Raw genomic sequence first — 17406 nt, 5'->3', positions numbered from 1 at the left:
TATATTCTTCTGAACAAAATGACAAATTAAAGTAAGAAATAAACATTTTTTAAATGATAAAATTACCAAAAAAATGTATATTTTTATCTTAAAAGCCAGCAGCAGCGTTTTAGAACAGAAGACAAATGAAAAAAAATTTGAAATTCAAATATATATAACGTTTTTTGTTGTTCTTTTACTCTGATTACTCTAAAAGAATGAGAAAACTTTTTCTATATGACTTAATTTTAATAATGAAAAAATATATTTTAAGAAATAGAGGTTTGTTTGCTAAGGAAGTATGAGCTGGTAGTTATAAAAACCTGTTAACAAAAAGGGAGTAGAGTTTAAAAAGAAAAGAGCAGACAATTTTAATTGAAGAGACTAATAACATCTCACTTAAAAAGTTTTCAGATTTTAGGGAAATTGAATTATATTACAAGAATTTTTTTTTAAATAATGAAATATTAAGGAAATTTTCAAAAACTATTGCCTACTTATAGAGTAATGTATATACATATTTGTAGAACCCTAAAAGTAGTTTAAAGTTAACCAACTTCGTATATATTTAGAGAAGATAATTATATAGAGATCTTTAAAAAATTTTATTTTATCAATTTCGTAAGTTTTCAATAAATTTATAAGAATATTGCCTACTTTTAGGAGCAAAAACGTTTTTCTTTAATATCTGATATGAAACTTAGAGAAATTCCTATCCTTAGTTTTATATAAACTCAATCGCATCATAAAATCTACTACTACTACTACTTATAAATGTTTCTTCTGATATCATTCTTACACCTGTGAATACCCCTAATTGTATGTATTGCCTTTTGCAAATATTAGAAGAAGAAGAAAAAAAAAACAACATAACTGACAAAAGCATACTTAAACAAATTTATGTAAATCCCCTAAAATATTACAATAATCTTATACGCACACATCTTCGTCATCTACACACAAACACATCGATTCGCCAACATTTACACATTTATTGTAACAGATAAGACAGACGGACATATATACAGACAGACAGTCAAGTATTTGTTGAAGGCGTTTTCCAACATTTGTATGCCTTTTTTCTACATAATAAATGACTTTTTGAAAAAAATGGTATTTTATAAAGAAATAACCATTCTATAAAAAATAATGTGAAAATAAAATAAAAGCTGTATGTGAACGAAAAAAAAAGCAAAGAATTGGTATGAATTTAAACAGGTGCCACTGTCATCTTAATGTGTCAACACATACAATCATAATTTTTTGCGTTGTCGCTTTTGTATTAACCATATTCCGGAGCTTCAACTTTTTTTCCTGTTTTTTTTTTACTTTTTTCCTTTCAAATGTTATACTGGAAGTGGTATGGTTAGGGTAAAGTTTCTTAGAAATATGGATTTTCTATTAAAATGAAATTTTTTGAAAATAACTTTTAAACATTACATTTTTGTAAAATTTAAAATACTGTTGTTCTGACTATGAAGTAGATTGTAGTCCGAGCTATATACTATAGTCATGACTAGAGAATAGACTATAGTTTGTAATATAAACTAAGGCTATATAATAGACTATTTATAATAGATCAGACTATAGTCCATACTATGTACTAGACCATTGTCCAGACTATCGACTACACCATAGTCCAGACTATCGACTATACTATAGTCCAGACTACAAATTAGACTTAAGTTAATACTATAGATTATACTTTAGTGCATACCATGGACTATACTATAGTCCACACTATAGATCAGACTATACTATAGATCCATACTATATATCACACGATAGTCCATACTATAGACTTGACCATAGATGAGACTACAGACTAGCCTATTGCCCGCACTAGGCTTGATTTATTTATGGACTGAACTATAGTTTAGACTATATACTAAACTGTAGTACAGACTATAGACTGGACTATATTCCAGACTAAAGACGAGACTAGAGTTCATACTATAGGCGATACTATAGATCAGACTATATTCCATACTATAGATTAGAACATAGTCTAGACTACAGACTAGACTACTGTTCGGACTACAGACTAGAGTATTGTCCGCATTGCAGGCTAGACTTTAGTTAATACTATAGATTATACTTTATTCCACACTATAGTACAGACTATAGACTGGAATTTATTCGAGACTAAAGCTCAGACTATAGTCCGCACTGCACGACTTTAGTTAATACTATAGACTATAATATAGTCTACACTATAGTTAGACTATAGACTAAACTATAGTACAGAATATAGACTGGACTATATTTCAGACTAAAGATGAGACAACTTAGAGTTAAGACTATAGACGAGACTAAATATAGTTCTACCATAATCTAAGGTATAGTCCAGACTAAATGCAGACTATAGACTATACCACAGTTCAGACATGTTTATACCAGTCTGGTCCTGGCTATAGACTAAAATGTAGACAAGATTATACCATAGTTTAGACTACAGACTAAACTATAGACCACACTTTAGACTAAACTATAAACTGGACTATAGTTCAGACTATACACTAGACCATATACTATACTATACTATAGTTCAGACTATTCTGGTCGTGACTATGGAGAAAACCACAGTCAAGATTATAGACTGTGGTATAGTCCAGACACACTTTAGACTAGTCTATAGTCCACACTATCCAGACTATAGCCTACACTATAGACAAAACCATACCACAGACCAGACCATAGTTCAGACAGCAGACTAGACTGTAGTCTATACTGCGATTAGACTATAGTCTATACTTCGATTAGTCGGACTAGAAAATGACTGTTGCCCACACTATGGAATATACTATCGTCCACACTACAGACTAGACTATAGTCTACACTATAGACTAGACTCTAGTCCATGCTATAGACCAGACTATAGTCTATGTTTTACCCTAGACTATAGTCCGCACTATAGACTATAGTCCATATTATAGAAGATACTATACAATTAGCTTTTGTTCAGACTATGGACTATTGCTCAGACTAGACTATAGTTCAGACTATACAATAAACTGTAGTTCAGACTATTGTTCAGACCATAAACTAGACAATAGTTCAGACTTTTGATTAGACTTCAGTTCAGACTAAAGACTAAAAAACTATACTTAGTTCAGGCTATAGACTAGAATATAGATCCTTTTAAATACTTCAAACCTTATTCATGTCATTTGCAGTGTATATCTTTTTAGTCATATTTTGTAGCCAGTGTCAGAAGCGGCTTATTTTCTTTTATATCTTAAAAAATTCATATCTTTTATAAGTAGATTATAAGATATGCCTGAATGTTAGTAATAATGCTATTGTTTTTCTTGTTGTTGTTGGCGTTTTAATATAAACAAAATATCCATGGTGGTAAATGTTTAGCATATTAATATACAGTGACAAAAAGTCAATAAGAAAAAGGCAAAAATTAAAATAAAAAAAATTATTACAAAGTATTACATACAAAAGGGCATTACTATTTATGACTTAATAAATATCTTTTTCTATCTTAATAATTAGATAGCAAAGAAATTCAGGAATCTGTTTAAAACGATAGTTTCTCTGAGTAGTGAACAAATTTAAAGAATGTTTGTTATTTTCATGATTACACCTTATTCATAAATCATATTTTTCTGCTCTTAACCCACTGTAATTTCCTCCACACGAGAAGACCTTTCAATGTGTTTGAGCAGAAAAAAACTATATATATTCAAAATGTATTTTGCATATGAAATTTTTATTATAATTTATGATTTAATGTTTCTACTTTTGTTATAATTTTATTTCTTATTTCCATTTTGTTCTTCTTTTTTTCTGCCGTTACTGTCGGTGGAATTGTTATAATTTTTTGTCAAAATATCAAGTGATTAAATTTACATAAAAACAATAGAATTTATTAGTTGTATTTCAAGAAACTGGGGAGTATCTTGTTTATTTAAAATAAAATTAAAAAATAAAGCCACTCATACACAAAACACAATTTTAAGAAGAAAAAAATTAACATAACATTTAAATGCAAACATAATAATTAATAAAAATTGTCAAGCTATTTAGCATAAAATTTAGATTTTGTTTAAACAAAAAGGTAAGAAACTAAACCATTGGTACCGGTTTAAAACTGTTTTTAAAACTTTTTAAAAACAATAAAAAATTTTGTTTTTAAAATGTATATTTGTTAAAGCCTAAAAGCACACACCATTAAAGTTCGTTAGTATTGTCCTTCTAACTCACTTAAAAAACAAGCAAAACTGATCATAAAACCTAAAATTAAATTATTCGTAACAAATTTTTTAAATTAAGCGCCTAAAAGTTTACTACATTTAAAGCAAAAAAAAGGTCCTTCCTACACGCTTTATTACGTTCTGTTTTAATATTAATTTTACAAATTAAACATTTAAAAAGTCCTTTTCTTTCAAATTCTTCACAAAATTCAACAACGTCATTGTCAAAATCATGTTGCAAACTAATTTTGTATATTTTATTTTAAAAATCCAAAAAAAAAAACACCAAGTCATACTTAACCTAAATTTAAGTTTTCCTCTTCTTCCCAACAACAACAAAAAAAGAATACAAGTTAAAAATTAAGTTGTTTATTGTTGTTTTAAAACTCATTGTTTATAAGAAATAAACAAAAAAAAAAATAGCAACAACTGCCATAAAAAAATTATATATATTTGCAAGGAAAACTTTCAAGGTTCCTTATTTTATAATTACTGCGCTATTTTGGGCTTGATGTTAATGTTATTGCTTGCGGAGCTTTAAAACATCAGCAAAAAACAACAACTACAACGTCATCATCATTATAATACAATTTTATTTTAACCCCTCTTTTGGAAACTAGAAACTTAAGCAACAGAGTGGGTACAGTGGGTGTAAAAATGGTATAATATAAAAAAAATCCCTATGTTGAATTATAGCCCTGAATAGTTCAGTCTATAGACCACATTAAAGACTGGACTAGACTGTAGACTAAACTATACTATAGAATAGTTTAGACTATAGTCCAGACTAAAGATTAAACAATAGTTAGGGATTTAGACCATTTTGTAGACTATAGTTGCAGACTATAGACTAGACTATAATCCAGGCTAAACTATAGTCCAGACTATAGGCTAGACTATAGACAACATTAAAGATTAAACAAGAGTTCAGACTATATACCACTATACCAGATTATATTCTGACTACTGTCCAGACTATAGATTAGATTATAAGCCAGACTATAGGCTAGACTATAGTCCAGACTATAGGCTAGATAATAGTCCATATTACTAAACTAATCTCCAGACTATAGACAATAATCCGGACCATATGTAGATTAGACTATAGATCAGACTACAGATTAGATTAGATTACAATCCAAACTATAATCCAAACTATAGCTTAGACTAGACTATAATCAAGACTATAGACTAAACTACTCTCCAGACTATAGGCGATAATTCAGACTATAGACTAAACTAATCTCCAGGCTATAGACAATAATACAGACCATATGTCGATTAGACTATAGATCAGACTATAATCCAGACTATAGATTAGATTACAATCCAAAGTATAGTCCAGACTATAGTCCAAACTATAGACTAGACTATTCTCCAGTCTTAAGATTAGACTATTCTCTGGACTATAGATTAGACTATAACCCAGACTATAGACCAAACTACAGTCCATACTATATGTTAGGCTACAATCCAAATAGAATCGCCTACAACTAGACTGTCATCCAGACTATAAGCTAGACTATAGACCAAACTATAGGCTAGACTATAGTCCAGATTAAGTTCATACTAGAGTCTCGACTGTAGTCTAAACTATAGACTAAACTATTCTCCAGACTATATGTAGATTATACTATAGATCAGTCTATAATAAAGACTATAGATTAGACTATAGTCCAGATAATAGGCGTGACTATATTCCAGACTATAGGCGTGACTATATTCCAGCCTATAGGCTAGACTATGTTCCAGAATATAGTCCAGACTGTAGTCCAGACTATAGTCCAGACTGTAGTCCAGACTATGGTCCAGACTGTAGTCCAGACTATGGTCCAGACTGTAGTCCAGACTATAGGCCAGACTATAGTTCAGACTATAGGCCAGACTATAGTCCAGACTATAAACCAGACTATAGTCCAGACTGTAGTTCAGACTATAGTCCAGACTATAGTACAGACTATAGGCCAGACTATAGTCCAGACTATAGTCAAGACTATAGTCCAGAATATAATACATACTATAGTCCACACTACAGTCCAGACTATAGGCCAGACTATAGTCCAGACTATAGGCCAGACTATAGTTCAGACTATAGTCCAGACTATAGTCCAGACTATAGGCCAGACTATAGTTCAGACTATAGGCCAAACTATAGTCCAGACTATAGACGAGACTATTGAACAGACTATAAGACTATAGAACAGACTATAGACCAGACTATAAACCAGACTATAGTCCAAACTATAAACCAGACTATAGTCCAAACTATAGACCAGACTATAGTCCAAACTATAGTCCAGACTATAGTCCAAACTATAGTCTGGACTTTAGTCCAGATTATAGTCCAGACTGGACTGTTGTTAAGTCTTTAAGCTGGCTTATAGTCTATCCTGGTTTAAATTAAAGAATTTTTAGTCCAAATTTTGTCATATTTCTTCCCACTGTTCTTGAGCTTCAAGCTGCATTTTATGCATTTTTTCACTTACTGCCTCAGCCTAGGCTGTCTGTCTCTTGTCATTTAGTCCATGTTAGTATAAACATACATACATATAAACTACATATATTTACATTTATTTATATGTGTATGTACTTGTTTTTTTTTTTGGTGTGAGTATATGTAGTAGTAATAACGAAATATTTATACACAAAAGCAATGAGTAAAGAAAAATTGTTCTAGTTTTAATGAATGAATAGCTGTACATATGAATAAACTTAATAGGTTGGCACTTAATTAAGGAAAATAAACATAATGTTAATAAAATAGATTACTAGGAAGTTTTTGAAAAGTTGGAATTTTGATATATTACTAGTAGAGGATATAATAATAATAATATATAGATTTGGGAGTTGGTTTAAACATATCGTATTAACCAATTGGAGCAGTCTACTGTTTGAAAAAAACCATATGATTATTTGCAGTTTCCATTGCCAGTAAACATTTGATATGCAATTTTTTTCACCAAAGGGAGCCAAGCACTCTGATTATATGTTTGTTTGTGTTTTTCATATTTTGCATTTTTCTCTTTTTTATTTCCAAAACGAAACGTACATTTTCATTTTTTAATGAAAAGAAAAATACTAAAATTATAACACAAGTACCAACAAACAGAAAAAATAGGTCTGTTTAAATTTGGCCTCAATAAAGATGAAAACAAAGAGAAATAAAAAAAAATCAATCAATATTTTGATAAATTACAAAAAAACTAAAAACTATGTAAATGATTTTTAAACAGAAAACTATATTTGTACTTAACCACTCTAAAACTCTAGAGAACTACATTTCACACCCCGTTGGAAGAAAAAGTAATTTTCCAAAAAAAAAAATTAAAATTCCCTCATCATCATCATTTCGAATGATATTGATGATTGTTTGTATTTTTTTCCATTCCAAATGACTAATGATCGTGTGAAAAATAAATGTTAGTTTTTTTCACTAGTTTTTACTCTCTTACTTTTTCTCGAAAGAACCCTTTTCAAAAGATCATTTACTCTATAAATATTCTTAAGAATTCTTTTAATTTTTCATTTATTTAAACGTTTTTCTCTATCTTCCGTTTTCTTATATTATACTTATCATATCTTTTACAGGTAAACCTCAAATATTGTCTTAATGTATTTTCAGTTTTTTTTGTTTAAAAGAAAAATTTAAGGGAAATTTGAAATTATCACCCTTAAATTGAACGTTTTGGTGGCATTACTACCTGTTAGCTGTTCGTTTGAAGTAGTATTTGTAAATGTAACGAATTTATGTTAAAAACCTTAATGGCTTAAATAAAAGGTTTTTAATAACTAAAACTCAATTGACTTTTAAAAACTATTATCGAAAATTACTTGCTACAATAATTGTTTAATAGTTCTGAGTGCATTTGTCAGATAATGAAATTGTATTGTAATGGTGAGTTGTGAGAAAAGCAGTAGCTTAGCTTAGAAAGGCAGGGTGAAGTCAGCAAACGTTTATAACTTAAATTAAAAATTTTAATAATAATTTTATTTAAATTATGGAAATTAATGGTGACCTATTAAGAATTTTCTCTATAGATGAAAGGTTATAGTTTAGTCCATAGTCTGGTCTATAGTTTAGTCTATAGTCTAGTCTATAGTCTAATCTAGAGTCTAGTCTATAGTCTAATCTTGAGTATAGTCTAAAGTCTAGTCTTAAGTCTAGTCTAAGGTCTATTCTAAAGTCTAGTCTAAAGTCTAGTCTATAGTCCAGTCTATAGTCTAGTCTATAGTCTAGTCTATAGTCTAGTCTATAGTCCAGTCTATAGTCTAGTCTAGTTACTATAGTCTAGTCTATAGTCTAGTCTATAGTCTAGTCTATAGTCTAGTCTATAGTCTAGTCTATAGTCTAGTCTATAGTCTAGTCTATAGTCTAGTCTATAGTCTAGTCTAGTCTATAGTCTAGTCTATAGTCTAGTCTATAGTCTAGTCTATAGTCTAGTCTATAGTCTAGTCTATAGTCTAGTCTATAATCTAGTCTATAGTCTAGTCTATAGTCTAGTCTATAGTCTAGTCTATAATCTAGTCTATAGTCTAGTCTATAGTCTAGTCTATAGTCTAGTCTATAGTCTAGTCTATAGTCTAGTCTATAGTCTAGTCTATAGTCTAGTCTATAGTCTAGTCTATAATCTAGTCTATAGTCTAGTCTATAGTCTAGTCTATAGTCTAGTCTATAGTCTAGTCTATAGTCTAGTCTATAGTCTAGTCTATAATCTAGTCTATAGTCTAATCTATAATCTAGTCTATAGTCTAGTCTATAGTCTAGTCTACAGTCTAGTCTACAGTCTAGTCAATAATCTAGTCTATAGTCTAGTCTATAGTCTAGACTATAGTCTAATCTATAGTCTAGACTATAGTCTAATCTATAGTCTAGTCTATAGTCTAGACTATAGTCTAGTCTATAGTCTAGACTATAGTCTAGTCTATAGTCTAGACTATAGTCTAGTCTATAGTCTAGACTATAGTCTAGTCTATAGTCTAGACTATAGTCTAGTCTATAGTCTAGGCTATAGTCTAGACTATAGACTAGACTAGACTATAGACTGGACTATAGACTAGACTTTAGACTAGACTTTAGAATAGACTTTAGAATAGACTTTAGAATAGACTTTAGACTAGACTTAAGACTAGACTCTAGACTATACTCAAGATTAGACTATAGACTAGACTCTAGATTAGACTATAGGCTAGACTATAGACTAAACTATAACCTTTCATCTATAGAGAAAATTCTTAATAGGTCACCATTAATTTCCTATAATCTAGTCTATAGTCTAGTCTATAATCTAGTCTATAGTCTAGTCTATAGTCTAGTCTATAGTTAGTCTATAGTCTAGTCTATAGTCTAGTCTATAGTCTAGTCTATAGTCTAGTCTATAGTGTAGTCTATAGTGTAGTCTATAGTGTAGTCTATAGTCTAGTCTATAGTCTAGTCTATAGTCTAGTCTATAGTCCTAGTCTATAGTCTAGTCTATAGTCTAGTCCATAGTGTAGTCTATAGTCTAGTCTATAGTCTAGTCCATAGTCTAGTCTAGTCTATAGTCTAGTCTATAGTCTAGTCTATAGTCTAGTCTATAGTTTAGTCTATAGTCTAGTCTATAATCTAGTCTATAGTCTAGTCTATAGACTAGTCTATAGTCTAGTCTATAGTCTAGTCTATAGACTAGTCTATAGTCCTAGTCTATAGTCTAGTCTATAGTCTAGTCTATAGTCTAGTCTATAGTCTAGTCTATAGTCTAGTCGATAGTCTAGTCTATAGTCTAGTCTATAGTCTAGTCTATAGTCTAGTCTATAGTCTAGTCTATAGTCTAGTCTATAGTCTAGTCTATAGTCTAGTCATAGTCTAGTCTATAGTCTAGTCTATAGTCTAGTCTATAGTCTAGTCTATAGTCTAGTCTATAGTCTAGTCTATAGTCTAGTCTATAGTCTAGTCTATAGTCAGTCTATATCTAGTCTATAGTCTAGTCTATAGTCTAGTCTATAGTCTAGTCTATAGTCTAGTCTATAGTCTAGTCTATAGTCTAGTCATAGTCTAGTCTATAGTCTAGTCTATAGTCTAGTCTATAGTCTTGTCTAGTCTAGTCTCTAGTCTAGTCTATAGTCTAGTCTATAGTCTAGTCTATAGTCTAGTCTATAGTCTAGTCTATAGTCTAGTCTATAGTCTAGTCTATAGTCTAGTCTATAGTCTAGTCTATAGTCTAGTCTATAGTCTAGTCTATAGTCTAGTCTATAGTCTAGTCTATAGTCTAGTCTATAGTCTATAGTCTAGTCTATAGTCTAGTCTATAGTCTAGTCTATGTCTAGTCTATAGTCTAGTCTTAGTCTAGTCTATAGTCTAGTATAGTCTAGTCTATAGTCTAGTCTATAGTCTAGTCTATAGTCTAGTCTAGTCTAGTCTATAGTCTAGTCTATAGTCTAGTCTATGTCTAGTCTATAGTCTAGTCTATAGTCTAGTCTATAGTCTAGTCTATAGTCTAGTCTATAGTCCAGTCTATAGTCTAGTCTATAGTCTAGTCTATAGTCTAGTATATAGTCTAGTCTATATGTAGTCTATAGTGTAGTCTATAGTCTAGTCTATAGTCTAGTCTTTTCTAGTCTATAGTCTAGTCTATAGTCTAGTCTATAGTCTAGTCTATAGTCTAGTCTATAGTCTAGTCTATAGTCTAGTCTATAGTCTAGTCTATAGTCTAGTCTATAGTCTAGTCTATAGTCTAGTCTATAGTCTAGTCTATAGTCTAGTCTATAGTCTAGTCTATAGTCTAGTCTATAGTCTAGTCTATAGTCTAGTCTATAGTCTAGTCTATAGTCTAGTCTATAGTCTAGTCTATAGTCTAGTCTATAGTCTAGTCTATAGTCTAGTCTATAGTCTAGTCTATAGTCTAGTCTATAGTCTAGTCTATAGTCTAGTCTATAGTCTAGTCTATAGTCTAGTCTATAGTGTAGTATAGTCTAGTCTATAGTCTAGTCTATAGTCTAGTCTATAGTCTAGTCTATAGTCTAGTCTATAGTCTAGTCTATAGTGTAGTGTATAGTGTAGTCTATAGTCTGGTCTATAGTGTAGTCTATAGTGTAGTCTATAGTCTAGTCTATAGTCTAGTCTATAGTGTAGTGTATAGTGTAGTCTATAGTCTAGTCTATAGTGTAGTGTATAGTGTAGTCTATAGTCTGGTCTATAGTAGTCTATAGTGTAGTCTATAGTCTAGTCTATAGTCTAGTCTATAGTCTGGTCTATAGTGTAGTCTATGTAGTCTATAGTGTAGTCTATAGTGTAGTCTATAGTGTAGTCTATAGTCTAGTCTATAGTCTAGTCTATAGTCTAGTCTATAGTCTAGTCTATAGACTAGTCTATAGTCTAGTCTATGGTCTAGTCTATAGTCTAGTCTATAGTCTTGTCTATAGTCTAGTCTATAGTCTAGTCTATAGTCTAGTTTATAGTCTAGTCTATAGACTATAGACTAGGCTCTGAAATTCTACGTAAATTCAATAAAATACTTACTTCAAAAGCACAAAAAAGTTACATCAAATTCATTATGTAAAGCTTACCTAAAAAGAAAGAAAAAATAAATAAAGTAGTATAATTTTAAATGAAATTTTCAAAAAGTATATTAACGGATTTAATTGATTTCAATGTTATCAAGAACTCATATCATTAGCTATCGTATAATGAAATAAATTTTGCCGATTTTTTCGTGGAATAGATATTTTTATACAGAATTTTAGCTTTAATTAAAGATTGCGAATTTTAAATACAACTGATTGTTTTGAAATATAGTGTTTCAACCTTTTTCGGTAGATAACATACATATATTATAGATTTTAAAAATTTTATTAAAAATTCCCTTAAATCTCTAACATCTTCAGGCCCTGTTTTCTTCCTTTAAATTTATTTGTATGTTGGAGAGTTTTAATCTCTTAAATTTTGTTCTATTTTACTCTAACAAAAGTCAATTTTCTTAACACTTGTATAGTTACATTTAATATGTATGTATTTATAATAAATTTTCTTGTACAATTACATTCCTTTGTTTCTTAGATTATTGAAAATGACTTTTCAATTTTCTTTCAGGAGTTTTTCTGTAGGTGTGTACATTTCATTCTTTGTTTTCCTATAAAATTTTTTATTTGTTTAAAATATACATAGAAGATAAACAAGGAAAAATATAGAAAGAAAACGTTAGATAGTTTTTTCCAATTCTTAAGAAATTTTTTTTTCATTCTAGGAAAAGAAATGAACAGCAAATAATAATAAAATAAAAAAATGTTGAAAACCTTTCAAACAAACAATTTTTGTTTTAATAAAACATTATAAATGGGTTCACACTTAAAAATAAAACACATATCCATTCTATGAACTCTATAGTTAAAGAGGAATCGTACATTATATTTACATGTAAAGGTATTACTTCCGTTAAAGTTTTATGATTTTTTTAAGTTTATTTATTTTCACTATTTATTTTACGTGAGTCAAGTTTTCTAGTTTTTATAGTTTTACTTAGAATTTTATTCAAAAATTTATTAACTTTATATTTATAAATTGTTATAAAGTAATTTGTTTATTTAACATAATTGTTTACTACCTAATGGTTTATTTCTTTTTGTTTAATATTAAGAGAATTCTTGTTGTTGTTTTAGTTCAATTTTTTTTTTTTTTGATTTGCATTTTATAATTTAATTACTAATATTACGCTTAGATTAGCAACTTTTTATTTAAACAAAGAGCTCTTTTTTATAAACAATCAAATATTGACAGCAATTTTATTATTGCATAGACATTGACAGACAAAAGGACGGACGGGCGGGCGTGTGTTTATAATAAAAAAAGGAGAGGGGCTAGCATTAGACATATGTGGAGATAATAGGGTGTCTCGTTTAAAAGTTTATAGTCTATACTATAGATCAGTTAATAGTCTGGAATAAAGATCTGTCTATAGTCTTGACTATAGTTCAGTCTGTAGTCTTTAATATAGATCTGTCTATAGTCTTTACTATAGATCAGTCTGCAGCCTAACTATAGATCTGTCTATAGTCTTGACTGCAGATCATTCTATAGCCTAAACTATAGATCAGTCTATAGTCTCGACTGTAGAGCAATCTATAGCCCTTACTATTGAGTATAGATCAGTCTATAGTCTATACTATAGATCAGTCTATAGTCTATACTATAGATCAGTCTATAGTCTATACTGTAGATCAGTCTACATTCTTAACTATAGATCAGTCTACGGTCTTGACTATAGATCAGTCTATAGTCTTGAATATAGATCAGTCTACAATCTTGACTATAGATCAGTCGAAAGTCTTGACTATAGATCAGTCTATAGTCCTAATTATAGATTTGTCTAAGTATTGACTATAGAACAGTTTATAGTCTTAGACTATAGATCAGTCTATAGTCTTCACTACAGAACAGTTTATTGTCTTGACTATAGATCAGTCTATAGTCTTTACTATAGACCACTCCACAGTATGAAGTATAGATCAATATATATTCTGGACTATAGATCAGTATATAGTATTGACTGTCATTTTATAGTCTTAACAATAGATCAGTTTATAGTCTTAACTGTCGATTAGTCTATAGTTTTGACTATAGATCAGTCTATAATATTGACTATAGATCAATATATAGTCTTGACTACAGATCATTCTATAGTCTTGACTATAGATCAGTCTATTGTCTATTGACTATAGATCGGTATATGTTCTTGATTATAGATCAGTCTATAGCCTTGCAGTCTATAGTCTTGACTAAAGATCAGTATATAGTCTTGACTATAGATCAGTCTATTGTCTTGACTTTAGATCAGTACATAGTTTTGACTACAGGTCAGTTATTAGTCTTGCCTATAGATCAGTCCATAGTCTTGATTATAGATCGGTCTATACTCTTGATTACAGATAAGTCTATACTCTTGACTATAGATCAGTCTATACTCTTGACTTTAGATCAGTCTATAGTTCTGACTACAGATCAGTAAATACTCTTGACAATAGATCAGTCTATAGTCTTGGCTAGAGATCAGTCTAAACTCTTGACTATAGATCAGTCTATACCCTTGACTATAGATCAGTCTATACTCTTGCCTATAGATCAGTCTATAATCTTGACTATAGATGAGTCTATAACTTTGGATATAGATTCGTCTGTAGTCTTGACTATAAATCAGTCTATACTCTTGACTTTAGATCAGACTATAGTCTTGACTATAGATTAGTAAATAGTCTTGCCTGCAGATCGGTCTATAATCATGTCAGTAAAGTTCTCAAAATGTTGAGTTAATTTTCTTTTGTTTCCTTGCCCCGTTTTTTTATTTCTTTTCTGCTCACCCTAACAAAATTCTCTACACTTTCAAAAAGAGTCTAAAGTTCTTTTCAGTTTTTGCTAAATGTTTATAAATTGTCTTGATTTTGTTTATAGATTTGTTACTCTCGTATTTTTATATTATTTCTAATTTTTTTTTCTACTTCTTCTTCTGCTCGTTTATAGTTTCAAAATTGAATGTTTAAATAAATTTATTCTTGTAGTAGTTGTTGTTGTAATTAAATAAACATTGTTTCTTGCAATGTATTACATGTGTTAGAATGAAAACATATTTAAATTTTATATAGTTTTTTTTTTAAATTTTCTAAACAATAGCAAATCTAAACGATTATGATGGAGCAACAATTTAAATTTTTAATTTCAATTTATAACAAAAAAATAATTTATAATTATAAATAAAAACAAAAATGATTGACATTATGTCTAGATTATTTATAGAGAAATGATTTGTGAGATAATTTTTGGTGCAGGGAATAGAAGAAAATTAAATTTTTTATTTATAAATTTAATACAAAGTATTTAATTGCTGTTTTAAGCAAAATTAGTTAGTAAATAATTTTTTAAATTTATTTTGACAGTTTTATGATAATTTTAATCGGGAGTTAAAAATTGAAAAAAAAATGGGATTTAGGTTTTAAAGGGATATTACACTTGGGTGTGAAATTTTTTAATATAAACTGCAGTTTTTTGTGTTTTTAAACACAATTGTTTATTTAACAAAATAATATAAATTTAACAAAAAAATTATCTTATCTTTGAGCCCAAGAAATGTTTTATTTTCCTGTGTATTTTTTATTTTTCTTTTGAAAATGATAGAAATAGTAAAGTTAACAAGACCATACAAAACAAATATTTATAAACTGCATTTAGCACATAAATTTAATCAAGTCTTTTTCTACAAAAAATTAATGATAAGATATAATTTCATTTAACAGCAAATTGTTGTAAATAAATACATTTTTTTTTTAACTAAAATGTTAAAAATTTTTAAATAATTATAAAAACTATTAAGAGATTTAAGAAAAAAATATTCAAAAAATAGTCACGAGTTATATATTTATAATTTAAATAGAAAAATTAAATAATAATGAGTATTATGTTATAAAATGTTATTTATTTTGTTAATAATATTAACAATTTTGTAATAAAATGGGAATTACACCATTGCCACAATAAAAATAAAGTCTACAAAATAAACTCTTATAAACAGATAAAATTTTACATCAAAATTTGCTAAATTTTGATTGCACCAAAAAAGTTCTATACCTGCTTTATCCTAACACTTCTCACCCCCTCTAAATGTTTATGTGGAAATCGTGTAATCTTCTGTACAGCCAACAAATTATAACACAATATTGTTAAAATTCTCAGTTTGATTTTATTTCTTTCACAAATATTTGCTTAATTTAAATAAATAGAAAAAATAAATAAATTGTAACATTTTTATTTGCATTTTTTTCTCAGTTTTTACGTTTATTTGGGTATGTGTGTGTTAAATTTTAATACAACAAGATTCAAGATTACAAATTATTTATTTTGTTATATTTTGTAAATATTTTTCTTTGTGAGAAAAACAAATAGATTTTTGATTTGTGATAAATCTTTCAGATTTTAAACAAAGTTGTTAAATAGATTTAACGCCATGATTGAGTTTATGGGGCAAGAAAATGGAAATTTTAAAACAAAATTTATAAAATTTTGTCGCTATATTACTATTTATAGAAAATTTTATCTTAATTTGTTTAGGAAATTATGTCTCGGCATATATTTCCGTAAAAAATTTGGCATAAATTTCTATAGAAAATTTTGTCTTGAGATAAATTTATTTAAAAAATTTTATCATAACATAAATTTCTGGACATATATTTCTTTATCTCGAAATCAATTTTTCTATAGACAATTTTATCTATTGAAATAAATTTCAAAAACAAATTTTCCAAAAAAAATTTTGTTGACATAAATCTCTTTAAACAATTTTGTCTTAACATTAATGTCAGGACATAAATCTCTTTATCTTAAAATCAACTTTCTATAGACCATTTTATCTATTGAAATAAATTTCTAAAAAAAAAATTTCATTATTTTGTCTTGACATAAATATCCAATAGAAAATTTTATCTTGACAATAATTTTCTTTAGAAAATTTGGCTTTGACATTAATTTTCTATAGATAATTGTATCTTGACATCAAATCACAAACATTAATTTTCTATATAAAATATGATCTTTGACATACATTTTCTATAGACAATTTTATCTTGATATTAATTTTCTATAAAAAATGTTTATCTTGACAGTAATTTTTTTATCGAAAATTTTGTCTTGACATTAATTTTGTATCAAAAGTTTATGTTGATAATTATTTTCTATAGAAAATTTGTCTTGACATTATTTTTCTAAAGAAAATTTTGTTTTGACAGAAATTTTCTATAGAAAATTTTGTTTTGATATTAATTTTTGATAGAAAATTTTGTCTTGACATTATTTTTCTATAGACAATTTTATCTTGATATTAATTTTCTATAGAAAATTTTGTCATGACATCATTTAATTTTCTATAGAAAATTTATCTTGGTATTATTTTCTATAGAAAATTTTTTCTTGACATCAATTTTCTAAAAATTATTTTTGTCTTAACATTAATTTTCTATGGAAAATTTCGTCTTGACATCAATTTTCTGTAGAAAATTTTGTCTTGACATTAATTTTGTATCGAAATTTTATCTTGATAATTATTTTCTATAGAAAATTTTGTCTTGACATTTATTTTCTAAAGAAAATTTTGTGTTGACAGTAATTTTTGATAAAAAATTTTGTCATGACATTATTTTTCTATAGAAAATTTTACCGTGATATTAATTTTCTATAGCAAATTTTGTCTTGACATTAATTTTCTATAAA

The 17406-nt window shown here is 28.2% G+C and overlaps 1 protein-coding gene across 2 annotated transcripts in view; it reads right to left on the bottom strand.

Annotated features, from left to right (window-relative positions):
- The window catches only part of LOC119611199 (division abnormally delayed protein-like), a 73098-nt gene that overhangs the window by 42822 nt on the left and 12870 nt on the right, over positions 1 to 17406 (bottom strand). Inside the window, exon 2 of one of the 2 annotated variants that reach the window (XM_037966697.1) lies at positions 11655 to 11726. The exons of the other annotated variant lie outside the window; for it this stretch is intronic. Within the exon in view, the coding sequence (XP_037822625.1) occupies positions 11698 to 11726 (29 nt within the window). The 3' untranslated portion in view covers positions 11655 to 11697. Of the gene's footprint in view, positions 1 to 11654; positions 11727 to 17406 lie in introns of those variants that run through there. 2 annotated transcript variants of the gene reach the window in all.

Source organism: Lucilia sericata, unplaced genomic scaffold (genome assembly GCF_015586225.1).
Source record: "Lucilia sericata isolate MDLA Ls3-8-SP2 unplaced genomic scaffold, ASM1558622v1 Contig001387F_arrow, whole genome shotgun sequence".
NCBI classification, from domain to species: Eukaryota; Metazoa; Arthropoda; class Insecta; order Diptera; family Calliphoridae; genus Lucilia; species Lucilia sericata.
This window is presented reverse-complemented; position numbering and strand designations above follow the sequence as displayed.